Source organism: Gopherus evgoodei, chromosome 1 (genome assembly GCF_007399415.2).
Source record: "Gopherus evgoodei ecotype Sinaloan lineage chromosome 1, rGopEvg1_v1.p, whole genome shotgun sequence".
Classification (NCBI taxonomy): domain Eukaryota; kingdom Metazoa; phylum Chordata; order Testudines; family Testudinidae; genus Gopherus; species Gopherus evgoodei.
Genome location: NC_044322.1, coordinates 254,080,085 through 254,101,871, shown reverse-complemented (window position 1 = coordinate 254,101,871; position 21,787 = coordinate 254,080,085). Strand labels below are relative to the sequence as shown.

The following is a 21,787-nucleotide window of genomic DNA, read 5'->3' as shown; positions in this document are numbered from 1 at the left end:
AGCATGCTCTCAGCCATCCTCCTGGGTTTGCAGTGGGGAGTGAAGAAAATGTAAGTGCAGGCTGGACAGTAAAGTTTTCCAGTAGTACACCATGGTCCTAGGGCTAGAGTGGCCACATTTTGGGAGAGGAGCACTAGGGACTTTGGAATATCATGATTTTGACTTGGGTCTGCATACCACCCTGCGGATGCCAGAGCCCTAGTTTTGAGCATGGGTTAGAAAAGTCTTAACATCTGCTTAAAGTACAGCATAGAGATGCTCAAGCCCAGGGTTCCCTCTCACAGGTCATTTGACTCAGGTCTCACTAACCCTGATCTTACATTGCAGTGTACCTTTTGAAGCCAGTGGACAGAGATCACGTAGTCCTCCCTAGCCCTCTGCTACTGACTGACTAATACCGTCGGTGCTGCCTGCTGTTATTGCACAGGGTGTCCTTAACTGCTGTCCTAAATAATCACATAACCGAAATTACACTATCAACTACATAATCCATTATTGACCTGAAAAAAGCCTTCCCCAGCCAGCATGAAACTACTACCAGACAAACGGTAAACCCGTTTGTCCCGCTCTCCCCACTCCAGATCCTGATTCCCGTGGTCTGAGTTCCCGCTTCCTCGCCTGTTGTTCCCTCTATTCCCCCATTATTTGTCCCTCGGCCCGTTCCCCCAGCAAGGGGCCCTGCCGGGTTGCACTAACGGAGGGATTTAATGCCCCCGCTCTGGGGGTTAATCCCAGGCTGCAGGCGGTGACTCCACGCCGCTGCCCTGGCGCACTGGAAGCGGCAGCGCGGCCGGAGTGCAGCTGTGGCCTCCCCCGGTGCTTCCCCGGCCACGGCTTGGCCCTGCACAGGAGCCGCCCATGCGCGTGCTGCCTCCGGCCCGTATGCAGATGAGAGGAGGCGCGTGGCTGCCTGCGCCGAAAACCGCGGCGGGGTGGGGGAGGAGGAGCATCGCTTGCAGAAAACGATGCTTTGACGGCTCCCCACCAGGCAGGCGCCAACAGCAGGCGTAACTTCATTCCTCGGTCCGCGCGTGCGCAGCGCGAAGATTGGCAGGGTCTTCCTGTGCGAGAAACGTCTGACGTTAGCGCTGGAGCGAGGCCGACGTGATGGCGTCAGACGCAGGGGGCGGGGCTGAGGCCGCCCCACATCTTTGGCGCTTCGTTCGAAGTGGAACCTGTGGTGACGGGTCTGGCGCGGCCCGTGGGTGGCGCGCGGGGCGCCATGGAGCCTGGGCGCGGAGCGGGAGCTCTGCCGGGCACGGAGGTGGGCACCAGGGCTGGCGGCAGAGCGATGCCGGGGAGCGCGGCACCTGGCATGGGGACTGGCGCTGGGGGATCAGGCTCGGCGCTGGGGCCCCACTGGGGGTTGGGGGATCAGGCTCGGGGCTGGCACTGAGGCTGCATTGGGGGCTGGGGGGTCAGTCTTGGGGGCTGGCACTGGGGGATGAGGCTCGGCGCGGCACTGGGGGCTCAGGCTCAGGGCTGGCACTGGGGGCTGGGGGGTCAGTCTTGGGGGCTGGCGCTGGGGGATCAGGCTCGGGGCTGGCACTGGGGGCTCAGGCTCAGGGCTGGCGCTGGGGGCTGGGGGGGTCAGTCTTGGGGGCTGGCGCTGGGGGCTCAGGCTCAGGGCTGGCACTGGGGGCTGGGGGGGTCAGTCTTGGGGGCTGGCGCTGGGGGCTCAGGCTCAGTGCTGGCACTGGGGGCTGGGGGGGTCAGTCTTGGGGGCTGGCGCTGGGGGCTCAGGCTCAGGGCTGGCGCTGGGGGCTGGGGGGGTCAGTCTTGGGGGCTGGCGCTGGGGGCTCAGGCTCGGGGCTGGCACTGGGGGCTGGGGGGTCAGTCTTGGGGGCTGGTGCTGGGGGCTCAGGCTCGGGGCTGGCACTGGGGGCTGGGGGGTCAGTCTTGGGGGCTGGCACTGGGGGATGAGGCTCGGCTGGGGGCTGGGGGCTCAGGCTCAGGGCTGGCACTGGGGGCTGTGGGGGTCAGTCTTGGGGGCTGGCGCTGGGGGCTCAGGCTCGGGGCTGGCACTGGGGGCTGGGGGGTCAGTCTTGGGGGCTGGCGCTGGGGGATCAGGCTCGGGGCTGGCACTGGGGCTGCACTGGGGGCTGCCAGAGGGGCTATGGGGTCAGGCTCGGGGGGTGGCACCGGGGCTGAAGTGGGGGCTGGCAGAGGGTTTGGGGGGTCAGGCTCTGGGGCTGGTAGAGGTAACGAGAGGCATGCAGAACTGTGTTAGCACACTTCACATTGAATGTGTTTTCTATGCCAGAAGGCGGCTGGTGCAGCTCAGGGGAAGGGCCGGGTTAATTTCCCATTTCCTTACACTCCTTACTCCATCCAAGAGGATTTCATGGCCAACCTGTATGATGTTCTGGAGGCTGGCAAAGTCGGGATCTTTGAGAGTCCTACAGGGACGGTAAGCGAGAGCTGCATGTGGCTGAGCTTGTCCCGAATTTGGATATTGAAGAGACTGCAGTTAACAAACAGTACCCCCACTGCAAGCTGCTTCAGTATCCCTTTCAATCCTGTTTCAATCCAGAATTATTGAGTTGTCAGGGAGCGTAGAGTTGTTCATAGCCACCTTTGGCTTATAATTGTCATGGAGACAAGGTGCAAACAAAAATATGAGAAACATGCTGGCAATAAAAAGGTTCTGCCTGGACAAACTACATCTAGGCTGGGGAATAACAGCAGTAGTTAGTCAATGGCTTGGAGAAACCTGGAAAGCAGTAATTCTGAAATAGGTCATAGGGTAGGTAGCAGACTTCAAAACTTGTGCTACTAATATGATATACTGTAGTAGCTTAAAAGTGCCCGTGGAAATTTGAGTTGTATATTAAAAAGAATAAATCACACTGTATGAAAGCAATAGCCCCTGTCTGTATGCTAGTGATGGGAATATACCTGTAATAGTGTGTGTAGATTGTTCACCTCAATACCAGAAAGATTTAAAGAGAATCAAAAATAAGTAGGAGCGGAAGGGACTGACTTAAGGTGGAAACATAAAAGCATTAAAAGTGAAATGTGCCTTTATATATAATGTAATTATGATTGTGGTGTTCTCATTATTGCAAATACTACCGAGCCACATCTGTGGGGCTTGTCATCTAGCAGTGGGCTAGTGCTTCTTCCTTATGGAAATCCTTCTTATGAAACTTGTATTAATACATCTTGTTTTGAATCAATGTATCTCCTCTTGTGGGTTTTCTATGATTATTTTTTTAATTGATTTTCTTAAAAAAACAGATGAGAAATACAAAAAAGATAAAGGACTTGCAGCTTGTATATGTTTCTGAATACCATGTGCTTCATAGTAGAATTTATGCAATTACTCAATTTTACAGTTTGTCAGAAAGTCAGACCAAACAATACAAGACCAGACAATTACAAAATCAGGCAACACTATATAGACACAACATGTTAGGGTGGAGGTAACAATAATAAAACAGAAGAAGAAATACATGAATAGGGAGAGGAGGGAAGGAGGTAATGGGGGGAGGGAAAGAGAGGAGGAGTTAAATGGAATGGAGGTCTGGCATTCTTTGAGTCAACTCAGCATTTTTTTTATCCCAGCATATCTAGAAACAGGGTCCAGATTTCTTCAGATTCATATAATTGATCTCTGTGGTGATAAGATATTCTTTCTTTGGCTGCTAACTCAGACAAGTCTGAGTACCACTGCTCTATTGTAGACATAAGTGTACTCCTCCATTTTTGTAAAATCACGCACTTGGTGATCATTGCAGTCCTCAAGAACCAAAAACTTTGTGGCGGAGTTAACACAGCTTAGCATATAAATGTAGGATATACTTTTTGGTTGAGGTTTTGCTGCTGAAGCTGAGCACCGTTTTCCCTCATGTCCACCTCTTTCCACAGCTGCCTGACTGTTGGACTGTTCCATAGCATATGCCTTAGGGTTCCTATTTCTTATTACAATACCAGCAAACATCAGAGGCTAAGGCCTTTATCTTGTGCAACCTCTATGGCAGGGGTAGGCCACCTATGGCATGCGTGCCAAAGGCGGCATGCAAGCTGATTTTCAGTGACACTCACACTGCCTGGGTCCTGGCTACTGGTCCAGGAGGCTCTGCATTTTAATTTAATTTTAAATGAAGCTTCTTAAACATTTTAAAAACCTTATTTACTTTACATACAACAATAGTTTAGTTATATATTATAGACTTATAGAAAGAGACCTTCTAAAAATGTTAAAATGTATTATTGGCACACAAAACCATAAATTAGAGTGAATAAATGAAGACTCGGCACACCACTTCTGAAAGGTTGCTGACCCCTGCTCTATGGCATCCAGTACATTTTGAATAAAATCTTTTGTTGTTTCAAGCATAACTTGAGATCCACAGAGGCATTTTTAACATAACAAAATATGTTTTGCCATTGGGATTATTTTAAGGGCTGTGATAATTCCCATTTCCACCATGTGTTTTTGAATATTTTTGTTCTTTTTTTAATTGCAGGGAAAATCCTTGAGTCTTATCTGTGGAGCACTCTCTTGGCTCAGAGATTTTGAAGAAAAAAAGAAGCAGGAGGAGGCCCGCCTCCTTGCAGATGAACATAGTGGACAAGACAAGCAGCAACAGCCTACATCATGCAGCGCGGAGGCCTCGAACTGCCAGGGCTCAGCAGGGGAGCTAGTTTGGATCACTGAGTTTATGCAGAAAAAAGAAGAGCAGGCCATGGTGGACAGACTAAAGGTCGGGAATGCTTCTTGTAGTCAGGATTAGTAGCAGTCTGTAAGGAACATAATGGATAGCATAATAGGAACAGGGAACTTTATAAAGTCAAATGTTCTGATCTGCTAAGCACTTGTAGCTGATCATATATAAATGATACTTTTACTCTTGTCTCTAAGGACCATAGCAAGTGTCTCAATTAATATTCTTTTGATTATTAGTATAGGCAGGACATGCAGCTATTTACATGTTCATAACTTTCAGCTGTATTTCTGGAGAACATCCTCTCAATGAGCTGGAACAATGGCAGCTGAGAGGGACTTTCAGCTCCAGTGGTTTAAACCATTAGCTGGATGTTTCTGGTGTGTCTAACTGCAGTGAAACAAGACTGGCTCACAGTGACCATAAACTGGCTTCAAAGATAATCTCATATTAAAAATGGGAGGATTCCCAAACCCTCTCTGCACCAATGTCTGGTTGTGTCACTAGATGACAGAGATTAATGGTCACATGGCTCTTCACAGCCAGAAAGATCAGAAACTGTGCATGTGTGAGAGAGAACAAAAGCATAGGGTCTACAGCAGTGGTTCTCAACTGTTTACCATCGTAGGCTGCTTATGAGGCTCTCTAGGTGTTATATATATTGTGTGGATGCCGCCCACATACTACCTATACGGTCCTGAGGATGTCACGTGGACCACAGCTGTGTGCTGTTTGGCCCCAGGTGAGCTGCGAGTTGAGAACCACTGGTCTAGAAAAACATCTAAATCAGCAGATGCCCCATAAATCATCAGAATTCGCTGATTCCGGAAGTGCCTTAGCCATATAGCAGATGGCTGACTGCTGATTGCTGGCAGTTGGAGGTATAAACAGGCTGGCCTTTGGGGTGGGCGGCTGGGGCTGTTGCGCAGGGCGGCTCACCAGAGAGGGTGCTGTGCACTGGCCTGGCCTGGCACTCCACTTGTGCACTGCGACCAAGCAGTTGCAGTGCTGCTTCCTCTTTCTCCCCTGCCCAGCATCCCCCCCGCAGGGCCAGGGCTGCTTTCTCCCTCCCCACTCCCTTCCTCCCTCTCCCCTTTGCCCCCTTGCTCCTCTCGGCCGGCCAGCCAGCCACAAGCTGAGTGTTCCCGCCAGTGATGGCGGCTGAGAGGAGCCCTCAGCTGCTGTGGTCCCACCTCCTCCTCCCAGAGGCTCGTACCACTTGGTGGAGTTGGGGAGGGGAAGGGGCAGAGGCTCGGTGGCAGGCCTGTAGGGTTTCTGGCTGCCTCGGACAGCTGGGCTCTCCTGTGGTGTGACCACTCGCCACCTCCCTGGGCTCTTGGGCCCCTGCCAGGCCTGGGGCAGTGCTGGTGGGAGGATGCTGCACATGTGTACAGAAGCCAAGGAGTGTGGGGGTCTCGGACCATGCTGGGCAGGAGGTGGCACTGGCACCCAGTGGACAGACACCCTGACCAGTGGGTGCTCCTTGCTCCAGATAAGCCCTCTCGGCACAAGCCCCACGGAGCATCTGGAGTCCTCTCACCCCATCCTCTCACCAGTGCCCTTGGGGGAGACACAGTGCCCCCTGCCCCATCCCCCTGCCAGCACCCCTGGTCTAGGGAGGGATGTGGGTCTGGTTCAGTTCAGGGGGGTTGGTCTGGGGAGGGATGCGGGTCGGGTCCAGTTTGGTCTGGGGAGGCATGTGGGTTGGGTCTGATTTGGAGGGTTGGCCTGATCTTGTGGAGGGCACAGCTGGTCTTGATCCTAGTCTCTGTGCCTCTCTGCCTGCAGGGGAGGACTAACAAGATGAGTATGAATAATGATACTGTAAGAAAAAAAAATGTATTAAAGTTCTTCATATTTTTTAAATGTTTTAAACAATTTTTAAATTCAACCCAATTTCATATGAAAATTAAATTCAAACCCTGGTAGTTAATATGAGAAATGTGAAGGATGCGATAGTGTGATGGTTTCCTTTTAGTAGGAGCAGCACATAGCTGGTGCTTTGGCTTTTGTTAGCTGTACACCCCTCCCCCCCCCCCGAGGAGGGGAACATGACCTGGATACAGGGAGCCCTGATTTTGCTCCTCCCCCCCCCCCCCGCCCCACAGCCCCTTAGGGGTATGCGGGGCAGAGGAGCAGCGGTCCTGGGGGAGCGAGCAGCAATGTCCGCTGCTTCATGCATGCAGGTCAGTTTCCCCATGTGGGTGCAGGAGGGGGTGCAGGGGTTAGGAGTGAAGGGGGTGCAGGAGGGGGATCAGGCCTTCAGGGCAAAGGGAGGTTGGGGAGCCTAGAGAGGAATGCTGTTTGGGTTCGAAGCCTAAATTATTAAATTGACCTATATACATCTTTTGTTTCAGGAAGAACAAATCAGGAGGAAGAAGCGAGAGGATCGTCTTGAGAAAATTCGCCATAACGTGCAACTCAAATATGCATCAAAAAGAAAGGTGAGTTATCCAAGAGTGCAGAGGAATTTCTGTACCAGAGGTTCAAGTCCTGCTATCGCTTGTTCATACATCTGCCTTTACGCTCATGAATATTCCCGTTGAAGTCATTGGGACTACTTGTGTGCGTAAGTGTTTGCAAGATTGGGGTGTTAAAGTCTTGGATTGTGGGTCACAAATTTCTGTCTGTGTTTGTTTTGGAAGCTCTCGAGATATGGGTGTGAAATGTGATTTTGATATGGAATATTTCCTGTGATTGCATTTGTATGCCTGGAGAGGAAGAGGCTGTACTTTGGTGGACTATACTCCCTTTTGTTGTCATCCTGTATGTCTACTTCTAGTGTTTTCGAAAAGCTTTATTTGGTTGCTTTGAAAATTCACTAAAAATAGTACAAATGTGTTGGATTATTATTTTTTTAAATAGTCTCTAGATTTGGGTTCAACTTCAGCTCCTGATTGTGGCAGAAAACCCCCCCAAAACGGCTCCATGAAATTAATCTGAGGGTTTTTTATTTCATTGATTTATTTAGGTACCCCTTTGGGGAACAATTACATCTATTGTCTTGCTTCGCAAAGTGATATGTTAAGGTGGTTTGGAAATGGCCATGCTTTGTGAATAAAGACAGTAGATTTTTTTTTGCTCGCTAAGAAGAGGGCTGGTGGGGCGGGGGGGAGGGGGCTGGTCTTAGTTCTCCCAATTCTGAGCATCTAATTATGCATCTGGTTATGCTGTGGGCCAAAGTTTCAGAGACACCTGCTGAAATTTGCGTACACTCATTTTGTGTGCCTGAGCAGGCAATTCTGTGTTCAGTTGCCTATTAGGAAAATATGCTATTATATAAATTGTTGGCATGCCTTCACCTGGAATACGTATTCAGTTCTGGTCACACCGTCTCAAAGGATATAGCTGAACTAAAAAGGGCGCAGAGACAAAAAATAATTAGGTATAATGAAAAATTTCCATGTAAGGAGAGACTGAAAAAAATGGAACTGCTTAGTTTAGAGAAGAGACAAATAACAATAATGTGGAGTTACACAAAATAATGAATAATCTAGAGGTTGAGGATCAGGTGCTGTGTTTTCCCTTTTTCATGACACAAGAACAAGGGGGCATTCAATGAAACGGAAAGGTGATTAATTTAAGATTGATAAAAGCCCCCCTTTTTACAGAGCACAAAATTAAGCCATGGAACTTACTTCCATAAGATATTATTGATGACTGTTTCAGTAGAATCCATAAAAGGGGCTAGATACTTCTAGGAATAAGAATATCACAATGTTTTTGTTTTGTTTTTTAAGCTGTAAGGGATAAAAGGATATGGAATATGCTTCAGGACATAAATCAACCACTAGTAGCTTGGAGCTAAGAGAAAATTCATTTATGGACAGTTTATGATCTACTACATGCTCTCTTACATGCTACTTGTACAGTACACTGTCTTGTACTGGCCCCTGTCAGACAAGATGATGGACTAAATGGACTACTGGTATGATCTGGTATGCCGGATACTTATGGGCAGTTCTGCACATAAGTACTTATTTTTGCACATCTGTTCACTGCACAAGCCCATCTGTATTGTCTTTCTTGTACTGACTGCATCCTGTGGTGCTGTTCTGCTGGGGATGTGGATGAATCCTGTTCCCTCCATTCTGAACTGTCTGTTGTACAGAGTGGTGCTCTCTGTCCTTGAGTGAATGATAGTTCTTTGTGTTAATTTCAGAGGCTTGAAGATGATGAGACACAGCGGCTGCTCCAGCTCAGTAAGGAGATCTTGTCGACGGAGTTAGGGTCAGATGTTCTAGAGCAGCTGGATCACGAGGAGGAGGAGCTGATCCTCGCCGAGTATGAGAGTGATGAGGAGAAGAAAGTGGAATTGGGGTAAGGGTTGGGAGTGGGTGATTCCTTGCCAGGGACTTGCTGCTTGTATCACGTTCAGATAGTGATAATGATGTGGGAGGGTTTCTAGTTTGCTGGTTCCTGGGGTTCTTTTGTGGAAAATCAGGCATCCTTCTTTTAGATCTACATGTATCTCTCTGTCACATAAATCTGGAGTTTCTCCCCTATGTGGTCCTTGGAAGGCACAATTTGTGTTTCCATGTTATTACATGAACCCCGAAGGCTTTTGTTCAGCTGGATCAGCTTCATGCTGACAGCATTGTGGCTTGAACTCCGATCTGAAGAAATGCTTCTTATCTGGAATGTGTAGAGCCATTTACTTCATCCAGGCCTGTTTCCCCACATAAACCCTCTGAGTGCTGGGTAAATGACTTGAATTCAAATTCCTTACATCAGAGAAGCAAAATACTCCTCAGGGTGTCAGTAAAAGATGTTAATCCTGCAGATTAGTACTGACAGCTTTTGAGGCTCTAGCATTTAAAAAGAAGACATGAACATCTTGCAGGACACTGAACCTCTGCATAAAAACCACACACAATCTCTCTCATATAAACACAGTTGTTCCTTTGACATCTGGATTTCAGTTTAAACCATGTGTTACCAGGGAAAAACAAAACACACTTAAAGTTTGGATTTACCAGCAAGTATAATAAATACTTATATAGCACTTTCCATCCGAATAAATCCAGAGCACTTATTAAAATACATGTAAATGGAATTGCTTTGCCTAGGACTAAAGTGCAGTCACTTGTGGGGTAACCTGGAGCGTATGTTGTTATACAGTAGTATGGGGAGTAAATAGCACCTGGAGCGTATGTTGTTATGCAGTAGTATGGGGAGTAAATGATTTTAGTCAAAGACACTAGGGCAAATACCTATTTGCCCCAAAATACCTTTGATTCTTTACTGAATGCAGAGAGCAGATCGCACCTCAGTTTCATCCTAAAGGCTCAAACAGATGGCAAACTGCATCAAATTCTGTTTAAAACGTAATGCCTGCACCACTCAGCCAGGCACTCTGGTTTATTTTAACACCTTATGGAGATTCTCGTGTGTTAAATTTTTGGTTCATCTGACCTCTGTCTCTGCTTTGTGTGCATACATATGTGTTTGAGGTTTCATTTTAAATAGTGTAGCAGGGAATATTGTGGAACTGATAAGCAGTGGCCTGGAGCTCATGAGCTAGTAAATTCTCATAAACTTTGTAAAGTGCCTAATAAAGAGAATGCCAAAGAATGCTCAGGTTAGTGCTGGATACTGGAGTCGTAATTGCTAAAAAGTGCATGTTTGACCCCTGTTCGCTGTTCATCAGACTTACATGCCACTTCTAGAAAATCTGACTTTAATACAGCTAATGGTTCAGGAGACTGAGGTTTCTCCTGAGCTGATGCTGCCACCTCACTCGAAGTCACCTTCTCATGGGTGAGCACTGTATATGAGACAAATCTTTTGGAGAGCTGCTGAAAGAAAACGGTTTTGTTTTCCCCACCCCCGCAGGTTGGATGATGATGATGATGATGATTTGGAGGAGGAGCATGTGACCAAGGTAAGATGTGGTGGGGCCTCTAACGCTTCCCCTTTACAATGTGTGGAAAAGAAGAATTCAAGTTTCCTTAGAGCTACAGTGTGATATGGGACAGTGGGATCTAAGAACCGGGTATCTGGATTACTCCTCAACCTGTCAAAAGCAGCTTTGTGGATGCCACTGCCCAGCTAAGGAGATCTCTGCCACCATCTCCTTTTGAATTATACTGGCTGTTTAGGCAGCTTCCTCTGCTGAGATCACTAGGATTTCTTCCCTGAAGTCACCGTAAATGCACACTACTGAAAATGGCCATTTATTACTTTTAAGAGCCACTGCTTGCTTGCCACTTGGTTCTCTAGTGCCTGGACTGGTGGAGCATGCTGCTGTGTCCCCTGGAGAGTCTCTCTGAAACATGGGAGAAATGGCAGGAATCTCTTAAATTTTGTCTTAGCAGGTATTTTTTCCTCTGCTTTACTCCTGTTAGTAAGAGACAATGCTAGAATCTGCTGGCCCCTGACAAGGTTCAGCCTTTGAAAGGCGCACCTGATACATAAGGCAGGAAATGCTTTATTAAATGTCCCAGCACCTTGTAGGGGCTATTTGAAATCCAGTCGCACGTTGACTCCTTGGTTAGATTGGGAGACACAGATGTCACCTTTCACTGCTAGGTTGTATTGTAGGTAACTTGCTACTCGCGTGCCCCCTGGCATCTGGGTGTGGCATAGTGAGTCTGCGACTTGCCAGCTGTCAGGTTTGGTCCTCAAAAGTGGGATACTAGTTCCAGGGGCTGAACCCGCCTACTGAGTCACACAGTGCCTTATTTTGCTCAGGATATTCAAGAGCCAAAAGATGGTCCTGTGTGCGGTCATGAGGTCTTCAAGCATCCAATGAGTCTGTCTCAAAGTCCCTCCTGCCCAGGTTTTGAGGGTCTTTCCCATCCAGATTCTCTCATGGCAGGGTAGGCAGACAGCCCTCCTTGAGTTCCTCCAGTCTTCCTTTTCTTTTTTATCACAGATTTACTACTGCAGCCGCACACACTCCCAGCTGGCTCAGTTTGTGCATGAAGTTCAGAAGAGCCCTTTTGGTGAGGAGATACGGCTGGTGTCACTGGGGTCCAGGCAGGTATGGAGCACTCTGAGATGGTTCCAAGGGGAATTGAAATGCTGTCTTACAAATACCACAATCCTTGAAATCCTGGGAGATGTGTGTGGTATGGCAGCTATGTCACCAGTAAACACCTAGTAAAAATATTTGAGACTCACTTCCTCAGGTGCCCAGATTTTGCTCCTCTGAAAGTGACATTAGTGATGCGTGGGCTTAGCTTAGGTTGCCAGAATCAGAGTGAATACTTGCTACCCTAATCTTTTTAATTTGGCATTGTGGTGGTGCCGTATGCCCCACCATGAGCTTGGTGTGATGCCCTGCTGAGTGGCTCACAGTTCTGGGAACCTGTGTTACCCCTCTGAGCCTCAGCAAGTGAGAGCTTTGCTGCTGCTAAGCAGTGTCACAGCTCCCTGACATGCCAGCTTGTCTGCCTTGCCAGCAAACTCTCTTCGGGACTCTGCCAGCCCAAACGTTGCCTAGCAGGTAACAGTGAACTCCAATTCCTGAGTTCTGCAGAGACCTCTTTCTCTGCAATGCTCTGCCCTTGCTGTAGCACCCACAAAATCTTACCAAGTTTGCTGCTCCTTTCAAAGTACACAGCATCTTACTAACCTAACTGGGGTTGACAAACCCCCCTTCTCAGTGAAAGCACTGAGTTGGTTTATGATAAAAGTAAAACAAGTTTATTAACTTGTGGCATAGGTTTAAGTGATACCAAGTGTAAGGATAGAAATGGTTACCAACAAATACATGCTTCTAGGACTCAAAGTTAATTTCAGCAAGTTACAATCTTCGCCTATGCCGGTTTCTCGCCTATACTCCATTCCCAGAGACTTCAACCCCCTTGGCTGAAGGATCCATTATCCTGTGACTTCAAGAGCTCTAGCCTCGTTAGTCCCTCAAGTGAGGGATGCCAAAATGGCTTTTTTCCTTTCTGCTTATATCCTCAATCCCTTCTTGGGGCTCAGCTTGCTGTGTCCACCAGGGAGCTGATGCCATATTCATGTTTGCAGTCTCTCCTCTCCCTTCCCCCCCTCCACCCCTTGAGTTAGTAAAGTGACTATCTTCTCACTTACTAGTTTGATGGCTGTGTTTGCCTTTTATGTAAATGTACTTTCACTGTCTCTTGCTCAACTGACATTGGAGACTCGTTAAAGCAGGAGGGACCGCATTCCTTTGTCTGAGGTGGGGGTGTCTTAGGCTTTCTCTGCCAAACACATCTTAAAAACACATTTCCAGCACATATGTATAACTTGTCATAGATCACCTGTACATACATGACCCAGTATTAACCACTAGTGTGTTATTAGTTTGCTTATGATACTTTTTAGATACAGATTATGACAACAGTGTGTTAGGTTTAGTATGTCCAGCCAGACAAGAGTTGCTGACACAGTGTAATGAACCAACAGTGGGTCTCTGTGTCGCACTTGGATCAAGTGCTGGAACCTGTAACCTCCAGAGGTGAACGTCTATATTAAAAATTAGAGCACCCAGGGGCCACGTTTGGCCCATGGACTGTGCTTTGGCCACCCTTGTCATACATTCAAGAACCTTGCTTTCCTCTTCTACTTTGGGGACATCACAAACACCTGAAGTGTTAGGAGAGGAGTTGCTTGCTTTGTTTTGTTATTCCTGCAGGTTCTGATGTAAATGGGAAAAGCACAGAGCCATGGATGCAGGCATAGACCATCTTTGGGGCACCTCTCTTTTTGTTTTGGTCTGCTTGCTGGTTTATAAACTTTATGGTGGCGTACAGGAGATTTGGTAACTTGTTCCTGAGTAAGGCAAACTATGCACACCTGGCAGCATCCATATACTGTACAATAGTGGTTCTCAACTGGGGGCCTGGGGGCTGCGAGCAGGTTTCAGGGGGTCTGCCAAAATAAACCAGAGAGCATGGCCAGTGTTAGACTCACTGGGATCTGGGGCTGAAGCCTGAGCCTCACCGTCCTGGGATGAAGCCGAAACTTGAGCAACTTAGCTTTGCAGGCCCCCTGTGGCGTGGGGCCCGAGGCAGTTGCCCTGCTTGCTGCTCCCTAATGCCAGCCGTGGCTTTTAATCTACTGGTGGCAGAGGAGGGCCATGACGTTTTTAATAGCATGTTGAGGGGGGACTCAGAAAGAAAAAGACCTTTCCAGTTTCTAGGGCTAGTCTTAGATTGACTGTTATAAAGGAAATTATACCTTGCAAATGAAAGTGAGAACACATAATAGCCTCTCTCATTCTGTTTCTCTCGAAGAACCTCTGCGTGAACGAGGAGGTGCGCCATCTGGGGGCTGTCCAGCTGATCAATGACCGCTGTGTGGAAATGCAGAAGAACAAACATGGTATGAGCACTTCCTAACTTGGACTACTGGGGAAGCAACTGCTACTGCAATCAGTGTGAACACTTTTCCAGTGCAATGTGCTTTGTCTGGCTGCTGATAGAGTAGCCTGTGGAGGTACAAGGGGCTTTCTTCAAATGCTGCTGTTTCCCATGTGGGAAGTGGGGCTTGTCTCTCTAAGCCAGCTAGGCTGTGTCTTGGGGGTGTTTGTTTCAAAGGGAGAGGGTGTCATTTCCAGCTGGACTTTGGAGCTTTTGTGAACGGACAAGTGGAGATCCAGAGTGATGCTTCAGTGAGTGGAAGGTTGTATTGTAGATATGGAAAAGAGTTGTCTAGAATAGGAGCTAGAAGTCAGGAGATCTTTTTCTTTTTTCTCCTAAATCTATTCCCAGCTCTGCCACTGAGGACAATCCTTCCCTAAACTACCATCCACCAAGATACTCACTTTTTAGCTCCCTAGAGCACGACTGACAAGAATTCCCTGAACTCGTTGGCCTTTAACATCAGTGGTGGTAGGGTAGGTTGTGAGCCAGAGTTCCTGCTTCCTGTCCTGGGCTAGCCCTGGATCTTATCAGCTGCACTTGGAATGTTCCACTTGGATTCTTTTTGACCACGATTGGTGATGGAACTTGCTGCAGAAGCCCCACCTTCAATACTAGCTGCTCCGCTTCTTCTGCATTACTCAAAGCTGCTGAGTCACCTTTTAAAAATTCAGCTTAGCCTTCCCGTCAGGTCCATTAAGGAAATCGAATTTTCTCGATGAGGCTTTTGGTCTGTGATTGTTTTGGTTATCCTCACTCACCCATTCCATCTTCCTTTGGAGTTTAGAGGTTATCTTTGTTGACATGGGGCCATATTTTCAAAAGCAGCTAAGTGAACGAGGAGTCCATGTCCCACTGAAATTCAGTTGGACTCAGGCACTTTTGAAAGCATTGCCCTCAGCGATGCTTTTTTCACTTTGTTCTGAAGCATATTTTTGATTCTGGAAACTTTCACCAGTTGTGTAATTGGAATTGACTTGAATGTTCCAAGTGCACTCGATATTCTGGTGATAGGCTTTGTACAGGCACCTGGATGGAACAGAATAGAAAAGTCAAGTGCTAAGTGTGTGGTAGCTTGTATTGCTCCCTGCTATGACTGCCCTTAAGAGCTAAAAAATCCTTTTAAGAGCTTGGAGAGTTCTGGGGAGAGACTGGTGGGAGTGAGAATCCTGTGGGAATGGTATTTTTCAGAGAAGCAGAACTAGTCCAGTAGGGTGTGGAGATCCTTCGAGACTGTTGTGCTCATTGAGTACTTTGAATCTGTCACTGCAATCGGGAGGATGTTGAGTGGAAGGTCCTTGTGTTTGTAACTCCCTACTGCTACTAGAGGCGATCAGAGTGATCCCCAGTACGAGCATTTTTTACAGTCTGTTGTTGAAGCCAACTTGTGATAATATCAGAAGCTGCACACTGGTGTGGGGGTGAGAAAAGAAGAAAAAATTCCAAGTGGCTAAATCTCATGATAGTAAGAGCAGGATCCACTGGGGACAATACTATGTGCAAGTCTTAATTCTCTATTCAGTGTCTCGATAGTACAGCACTGGGCACTATATATACAGCAGGTAGGTAGTGGATGGTCAGATGTGTTGCAAAATCTACTTTGAAATCCCTGGATGAAAGGTGCTGTAAAGATGCAAAGTAATTGTTCTGACTCTTGTGAACGTTGCTTATACTCACAGTTCCTTTCTGCCTCCTGCACTCAGGGAAGAAGAGTGAGGGAGAGGAATCAGAGGGAAAGAAAAGGCGTGTGAGCCGGGCTGTGTGTCCATTTTACTCCTATGAGCAAATGCAGTTTCTCCGGGACGAGGTTCTTGTCAAGGTGAAAGATATTGAGCAGCTGGTGGCCTTGGGCAAGGAGACTAAAGCCTGTCCATATTATGGGAGTCGCTATGCCATTCCTGCTGCCCAGGTGAGAGGCTAGGGCTGTTGGTGAGGAATAGCTCCCTAGCACCAGAAAATAAACCAACTCGCTTGTTCTCTGTAATGCTGTATTCCTCAGGTTTCCTGCTGACCATGTTAACCAAGAACTGGAAAGTTGAGTGTTTTCTATGCATCAGCAAAATTAGATCTGATCGAAAAATGGAAAATCCAATATTTCAGCTTTGGTTTCAGTCCCATTTTGGGATGAAAAGTCAAAGTATTGAAACTTGTCTTGGAATGAAAAGTTTCTGAAAGATTTGGAAATATCTAATTTTTTTTTCACTGTTTGTGATTGGAATGAATTGTTTCAATGTTCCTGAATTGAAATATTTTGTTTGTTGATCAAAAATGAAACGTTTCTGGTTGTTTCCGCATTATTCTCTGGCTACCAGGGTTGCCATGGAGCCTCATGGGAGTTGTAATTCAGATGCCTCAGACTCCCATTTCCCAGCATGAGTCAGGACTATGTCTTCCATGTTCCACCTCGTTCCTGGGAAACCCAGGATGCACATGGCAGCTTGGCTAGGCGAGAACGTGGTGTGCCATGGGACATGTAGTCTGGCTGGGGAGCCCAGCCCATGAGAAAACGGGGGCATGAGGCACACAAAGTCCAACTCTCATGGTGCACAGTGGTGACTCAGGCTGATGTTGGGATGAAGGTTGAATTGACTCACAGTGAAACATATTTTGTTTGTATTTTCCTGAAGGAAAACTGAAAAATTTCAGCAAAACTGACCCATTCCCATGGAAACGCAGAAACCAAATTCCCTACCAGCTCTAACCAAAACGTAGAGCTAAATATAGCCCTTTGGAGGAGTGGGAGAGGAGGAGAGTGGTTAGAGCGGAGGGTTGGGGATCAATGCCACTATTTAATTGTGATGTGGCGCAATTTGTTTAGTCTCTCTGTGCCGAGTTTACTATCTATAATACCTAGCTCCCTTACCAGGGACATCGTGAGGCTTACTTAATGCTTGTAAGGCATTTTGAGATACTTGGCTGAAAGGTGGCTTATAAGTGCAAAGTGGTATTTGCAATGGTACTGTGGTGCCAGCCTTGACAGGGGAAGACAGTCTGAGCCATTTCCATTGCTCGCTGTGTGTTTCTGTCGGAAGAATTTCTCTGACCATCTAATAACATGAGAATTTGTGAAAGGCATTCATCCGCAGGTTCCTTGCTAAAATAGCGTTTTTAATGTAAATACTTCAGGGGAAACACACCTCCAGTGGCTAGAGCATGGGACAGGCAGTTGGAAGACCCGGCTTCTCTTACCAGCTCAGCTGTTCACTTGCTGTATGATCTTGAACAAGTCCCCTATCCTCTTTCTACCTCTGTTTCCTATCCATAACGAAAGGGAGTAGTAATACTTACCTGCCTTTGGAAAGCCCTTTGGAAACGCCCATTATTCATACTATTAAAATAGTTAGGTCATTTAAGGCTTGAGTTTCTCCCGCAGCTGGTGGTGTTGCCTTATCAGATGCTCCTGCATGAATCTACCAGATGTGCTTCTGGGATCAAACTGAAGGATCAGGTGGTGATTATTGATGAGGCCCACAATCTGATAGACACTATAACCTGCATCTACAGTGCTGAAGTCCGTGGCTCTCAGGTGAGTCAGGCACTGGAGGTCACTGCTCTGTTAATCACTTTTGTGTTCTGTATCTAGTAGGTTGCCACTTGTAATGGAACCCAGAATTATTGGAGGAGTTAATACCAGTTCTGCTTCTGTTGTAGCTGTGCTGTGCCCACTCCCAGCTGCTGCAGTACATGGAACGATACAGGTGAGGATCCCAGAGAGGAACAGCCCCACAGCTGCAAGCAGAGGAGATGCCAAAGCTTATTTCTCTCTCATCTGCAGGGCCTTGTCCCGCTTTTCCCATGTGGAAGGCTATTTGTACTAATACTCTGAGAGATGAAAGGAGAGTGCTGGTTTACTAGCTCTGTTTGGAACCTTTGTAAGCCTGGTTCCCAGGGTTGGTATTAGACAGCAAGGGTGGACATTTTAGCATGTGTAGCTTTTTCTCGTTCTCTTAATTTCGTTCCCCGTTTCTCCCTCTACTTTCTACTTTGGTAGCCCCATGCTGTGCCATAAGCTCCAGTTTTTAGTTTTTCGCATCTCTCCCAGGCCTTGACCCTTCGTGTTCTAGCTGCCTTTGTGGCTGAAACAGAATGAATTCTGGTGACCTCCAAGGCAGAATTTGTGTACAGTGTATCAGCCCTGTCCAAAGCTTGCATCAGGCTTATCAGCTCTACAGTGATTGTTGCATATAGGGTTAATAATTGTGTATTTGTCTAGCACAGTGGATCTCACACTTTTTTTACTGGCGACCCCTTTCACATCTCAAGCCTCTGAGTGTGACCCCCCCCCATATAAATTAAACACAGTGTTTAATATATTTAACACCATTATAAATGCTGGAAGCAAGTGGAGTTCGGAGTGGAGGCTGGCAGCTCGTGACCCCCCCATGTAATGACCTTGTGACCCTGAGGGGTCCCGACACCCAGTTTGAGAACCCCTGGGCTAGCACCTAGCGCAGTGGGGCCTAAATACTCATTGAGCTTTGGGCACTACTGCAATATAAATAAATTAACCCTAACCAGAGAGGAAAAAGTCAGTGCTAGAAACTGTTAAACACTTGGACTCTTGAAGTGACATCGCTGGGTAGTGCAGTGATTCTGGCACCTGTGAACACTTGGCCAGGGCTTTCTGGGGTTTGTCCCTTGCACACAAACTGGAAGAGTGAGTCCAAGAGAAAACTCTGTCTTAGTTCTCATCTCCTCATGATGAAGAAATGAAGTTGGGCTGATCAGCTTGATGGCTTGTGTTTGGCACTTAGGAAGCTGTGTGTTATAGTCCCTGTGGGCCATTTATTCTGATGTTTAATACCATCAACTATCTCATAGGAAACGTCTGAAGGCAAAAAACCTGATGTACATTAAACAGATTCTGTATTTGCTGGAGAGGTTTGTGTCCATACTAGGAGGTAAGAAAGCTTCCACTTCCATTGATGTTCCAAAGACTCTGAGCTGACTGGTGCTTCCTCGGAGTGTAATTGCCTCCCCTCTCTCTCCCTGTGGCTTTTGCAAACTGTTTATATCCTAGCTCTATCACCTGCTAACTTTATTTGTCAGCCTGTTCTGCAAATTGGGGGTGTTGACTGTTGAATCCCCCTGAAGCTTGCCGCCTCTTTCATTAAAAGGAGGCAGCAGATTATGCTGTACATCACTGGGGAAAGGTTTCTTTTTCCCTGTATTCCCAACAATTTATCAGATTTGAGTGATAGGGGACTTAAGGGTGCCAAGTTACTAAGATGGCAGACAGATACTACAGTGATGAGCGTGGCTTAAGAGACTGAATAAAACAGAATTGCTGTACTAGTAAGCAGTGAGGCCCTTTGCTTTGGCAGACTCTTAACCATCAAGTGAATTTCTCTTTATGATTAATGATCTGGAGGATGGCGTGGACTGCACCTTCAGCAAGTTTGCAGATGACACTAAACTTGGAGGAGTGGTAGATACACTGGAGGGTAGGGATAGGATACAGAGGGACCTAGACAAATTAGCGGATTGGGCCAAAAGAAATCTGATGAGGTTCAAAAAGGATAAGTGCAGAGTCCTGCACTTAGGATGGAAGAATCTCATGCATTGCTACAGACTAGAGACCGAATGACTAGGCAGCAGTTCTGTAGAGAAGTCCACTGTAACACCTAGGTCCAAGAAGCTGGATATGAGTTGACAGTGTGCCCTTGTTGCCAAGAAGGCTAATGACTTCTTGAGTTGTATAAGTAGGAGAATTGCCAGCAGATCGAGGGACGTCGTCATTCCCCTCTATTTGACATTGGTGTCATCTGAAGTACTGTGTCCAGTTTTGGACCCCACACTACAAGAAGGATGTGGAAAAATTGGAAAGAGTTGAGCAGAGGGGAACAAAAATGATAGGGGGCTGGAGCACATGACTTACGAGGAGAGGCTGAGGGAACTGGAGGCTTGGCTACACTTGAGAGTTACAGCGCTGGTGGTGGCTTTACAGCACTGTAACTTACTCCCCGTCCACACTGGCAAGGCACGTACAGCACTGTATCTCCTTGGCTACAGCACTGCATGTGCTCCACCTCGACGAGAGGGATAAAGAGAACAGTGGGGTGCCAGCGTAAACAGTGATTGATCTTACTACGCTGTAACTGACCTCTGGAACCTTCCCATAATGCTTTTAAGTAAAGATAACACTCTCTTTGTTTTGTTGTGAACTCTGGGCTCCTGGAGCTGCTTATCTGAAAAACAAACACAGCTACTGTTTGCTCGAGCAGAGGCAGGCAGGGGGCTCCTTTGGAATGTCCACAGCTAATGGAGGAGGGAAGCAGCACGGCGTGTGAGAGGGAGCGGGGGTCCGTTTCGGAGCAGCTGCTTATCTGGTCTGTGAGGAAAAAAACGGAGAAGGCTATTTGCATTTAGTGAATGAGAGAGGGGTGGGGGAAGGGGTCGGAACTTGCAAGGCAGGGAACTGACACAGTGTCAGCTCCAAAAACCCACTTTCTCTTTTCCCCCACACTCCCTGTCACACTCCACCCCACTGCCCTCTTTTGAAAAGCACGTTGCAACCACTTGAACGCTGGGATAGCTGCCCATAATGCACCACTCCCAACACCGCTGCAAATGTGGCCACACTGCAGCCCTGGTAGCTGTCAGTGTGGCCACACTGCAGCGCTTTCCCTACACAGCTGTACGAAGACAGCTTTAACTCCCAGCGCTGTACAGCTGCAAGTGTAGCCAAACACTGGGATTGTTTAGTCTGCAGAAGAGAAGAATGAGGGGGGATTTGATAGCTGTTTTCAACTACCTGAAAGGGGGTTCCAAAGAGGATGGATGTAGACTGTTCTCAGTGGTACCAGATGACAGAATAACGAGCAATGGTGTCAAGTTGCAGTGGGGGAGGTTTACGTTGGATATTAGGAAAATCTATTTCACTAGGAGGATGGCGAAGCACTGGAATGGATTACCTAGGGAGGTGGTGGAATCTCGTTCCTTAGAGGTTTTTAAGGTCCGGCTTGACACAGCCCTGGCTGGGATGAGTTAGTGGGGGATTGGATCTACTTTGAGCAGGGGGTTGGACTAGATGACCTCCTGAGGTCCCTTCTAACCCTGATATTCTATGATTCTTTTGAATATTGCCTTTTATTCTGCTGTGATTCTATACCCTCTGGAACTAACCTGGCTCCTTGTTTACTTCTCTGCTTGTCCACTAGGCATCAGATATGCTGTGAGGGGAACCGCTGCCTTCTGTAAAGAACCCTTCATTGTCACTAATAGGAAGATGCAATTTGACACACTCTTCTCCCTCTCCCTTTCCCCTCTTCTCTCAGGTGCTCCATCCTTTCTTCCTTACCTCCTTCCCGCCCTGGCCCTCCCTTAAATACTTCCATCAGGAAATGCAGTGTGTGCACGTTCAGGATTTTGGCTCCAGAAGTGTGAGACGTGAGGTGGCGATTAAATACTAGAAACACAAAACAAAGTTAGGCACCAACTAATCTTGGTTTGTCTGCTGGTGGATTGAGGGAGAACTGTCCCCCTTCACTTGCCTATGTGCATTCCAGCTCCCTCGCACTGTCTCTACAAAGGTCACTTAGTGCCTGTGTGAGAAGGTGCTTTGCACTCCTTTAAGTCTCTGCAGCATGATGAATACTGTGGTGGTGTTTCTATGCGCCTACCCATCTGTGGCCTCCTGTACAAAAGTAACCTAGGCATTAGCTTGCAGGGATGCTACAGAACATTTGTCCTATGATGTGGAACTATCCTGCAGAGGAAAGCAAAGAAATGAGTGGTAAATGGCAAAGTTTTGACTGTAGAACCACTTTCCAGTCAGAAGTT

The 21,787-nt window shown here is 47.4% G+C and overlaps 1 protein-coding gene across 6 annotated transcripts in view; it reads left to right on the top strand.

The window, feature by feature from the left end:
* The first annotated feature begins 1,140 nt into the window (after positions 1 to 1,140).
* The window catches only part of DDX11 (DEAD/H-box helicase 11), a 50,290-nt gene continuing 29,643 nt past the window's right edge, over positions 1,141 to 21,787 (top strand). For 4 of the 6 annotated variants that reach the window (XR_003997883.1, XM_030543255.1, XM_030543271.1 and 1 more), the window contains exons 1-12: positions 1,141 to 1,264; positions 2,264 to 2,410; positions 4,473 to 4,709; positions 7,028 to 7,114; positions 8,833 to 8,990; positions 10,506 to 10,554; positions 11,548 to 11,655; positions 13,880 to 13,967; positions 15,685 to 15,914; positions 17,379 to 17,531; positions 17,657 to 17,703; positions 18,827 to 18,906. Coding sequence is in view for 5 of the 6 variants with exons in the window: in XM_030543255.1 (XP_030399115.1) it covers positions 1,223 to 1,264; positions 2,264 to 2,410; positions 4,473 to 4,709; positions 7,028 to 7,114; positions 8,833 to 8,990; positions 10,506 to 10,554; positions 11,548 to 11,655; positions 13,880 to 13,967; positions 15,685 to 15,914; positions 17,379 to 17,531; positions 17,657 to 17,703; positions 18,827 to 18,906 (1,426 nt within the window). In the remaining variant the exon portion in view is untranslated. The remainder of the gene's footprint in view (positions 1,265 to 2,263; positions 2,411 to 4,472; positions 4,710 to 7,027; positions 7,115 to 8,832; positions 8,991 to 10,505; positions 10,555 to 11,547; positions 11,656 to 13,879; positions 13,968 to 15,684; positions 15,915 to 17,378; positions 17,532 to 17,656; positions 17,704 to 18,826; positions 18,907 to 21,787) is intronic. The other 2 variants (XM_030543264.1, XM_030543295.1) reach the window with 1 other exon arrangement.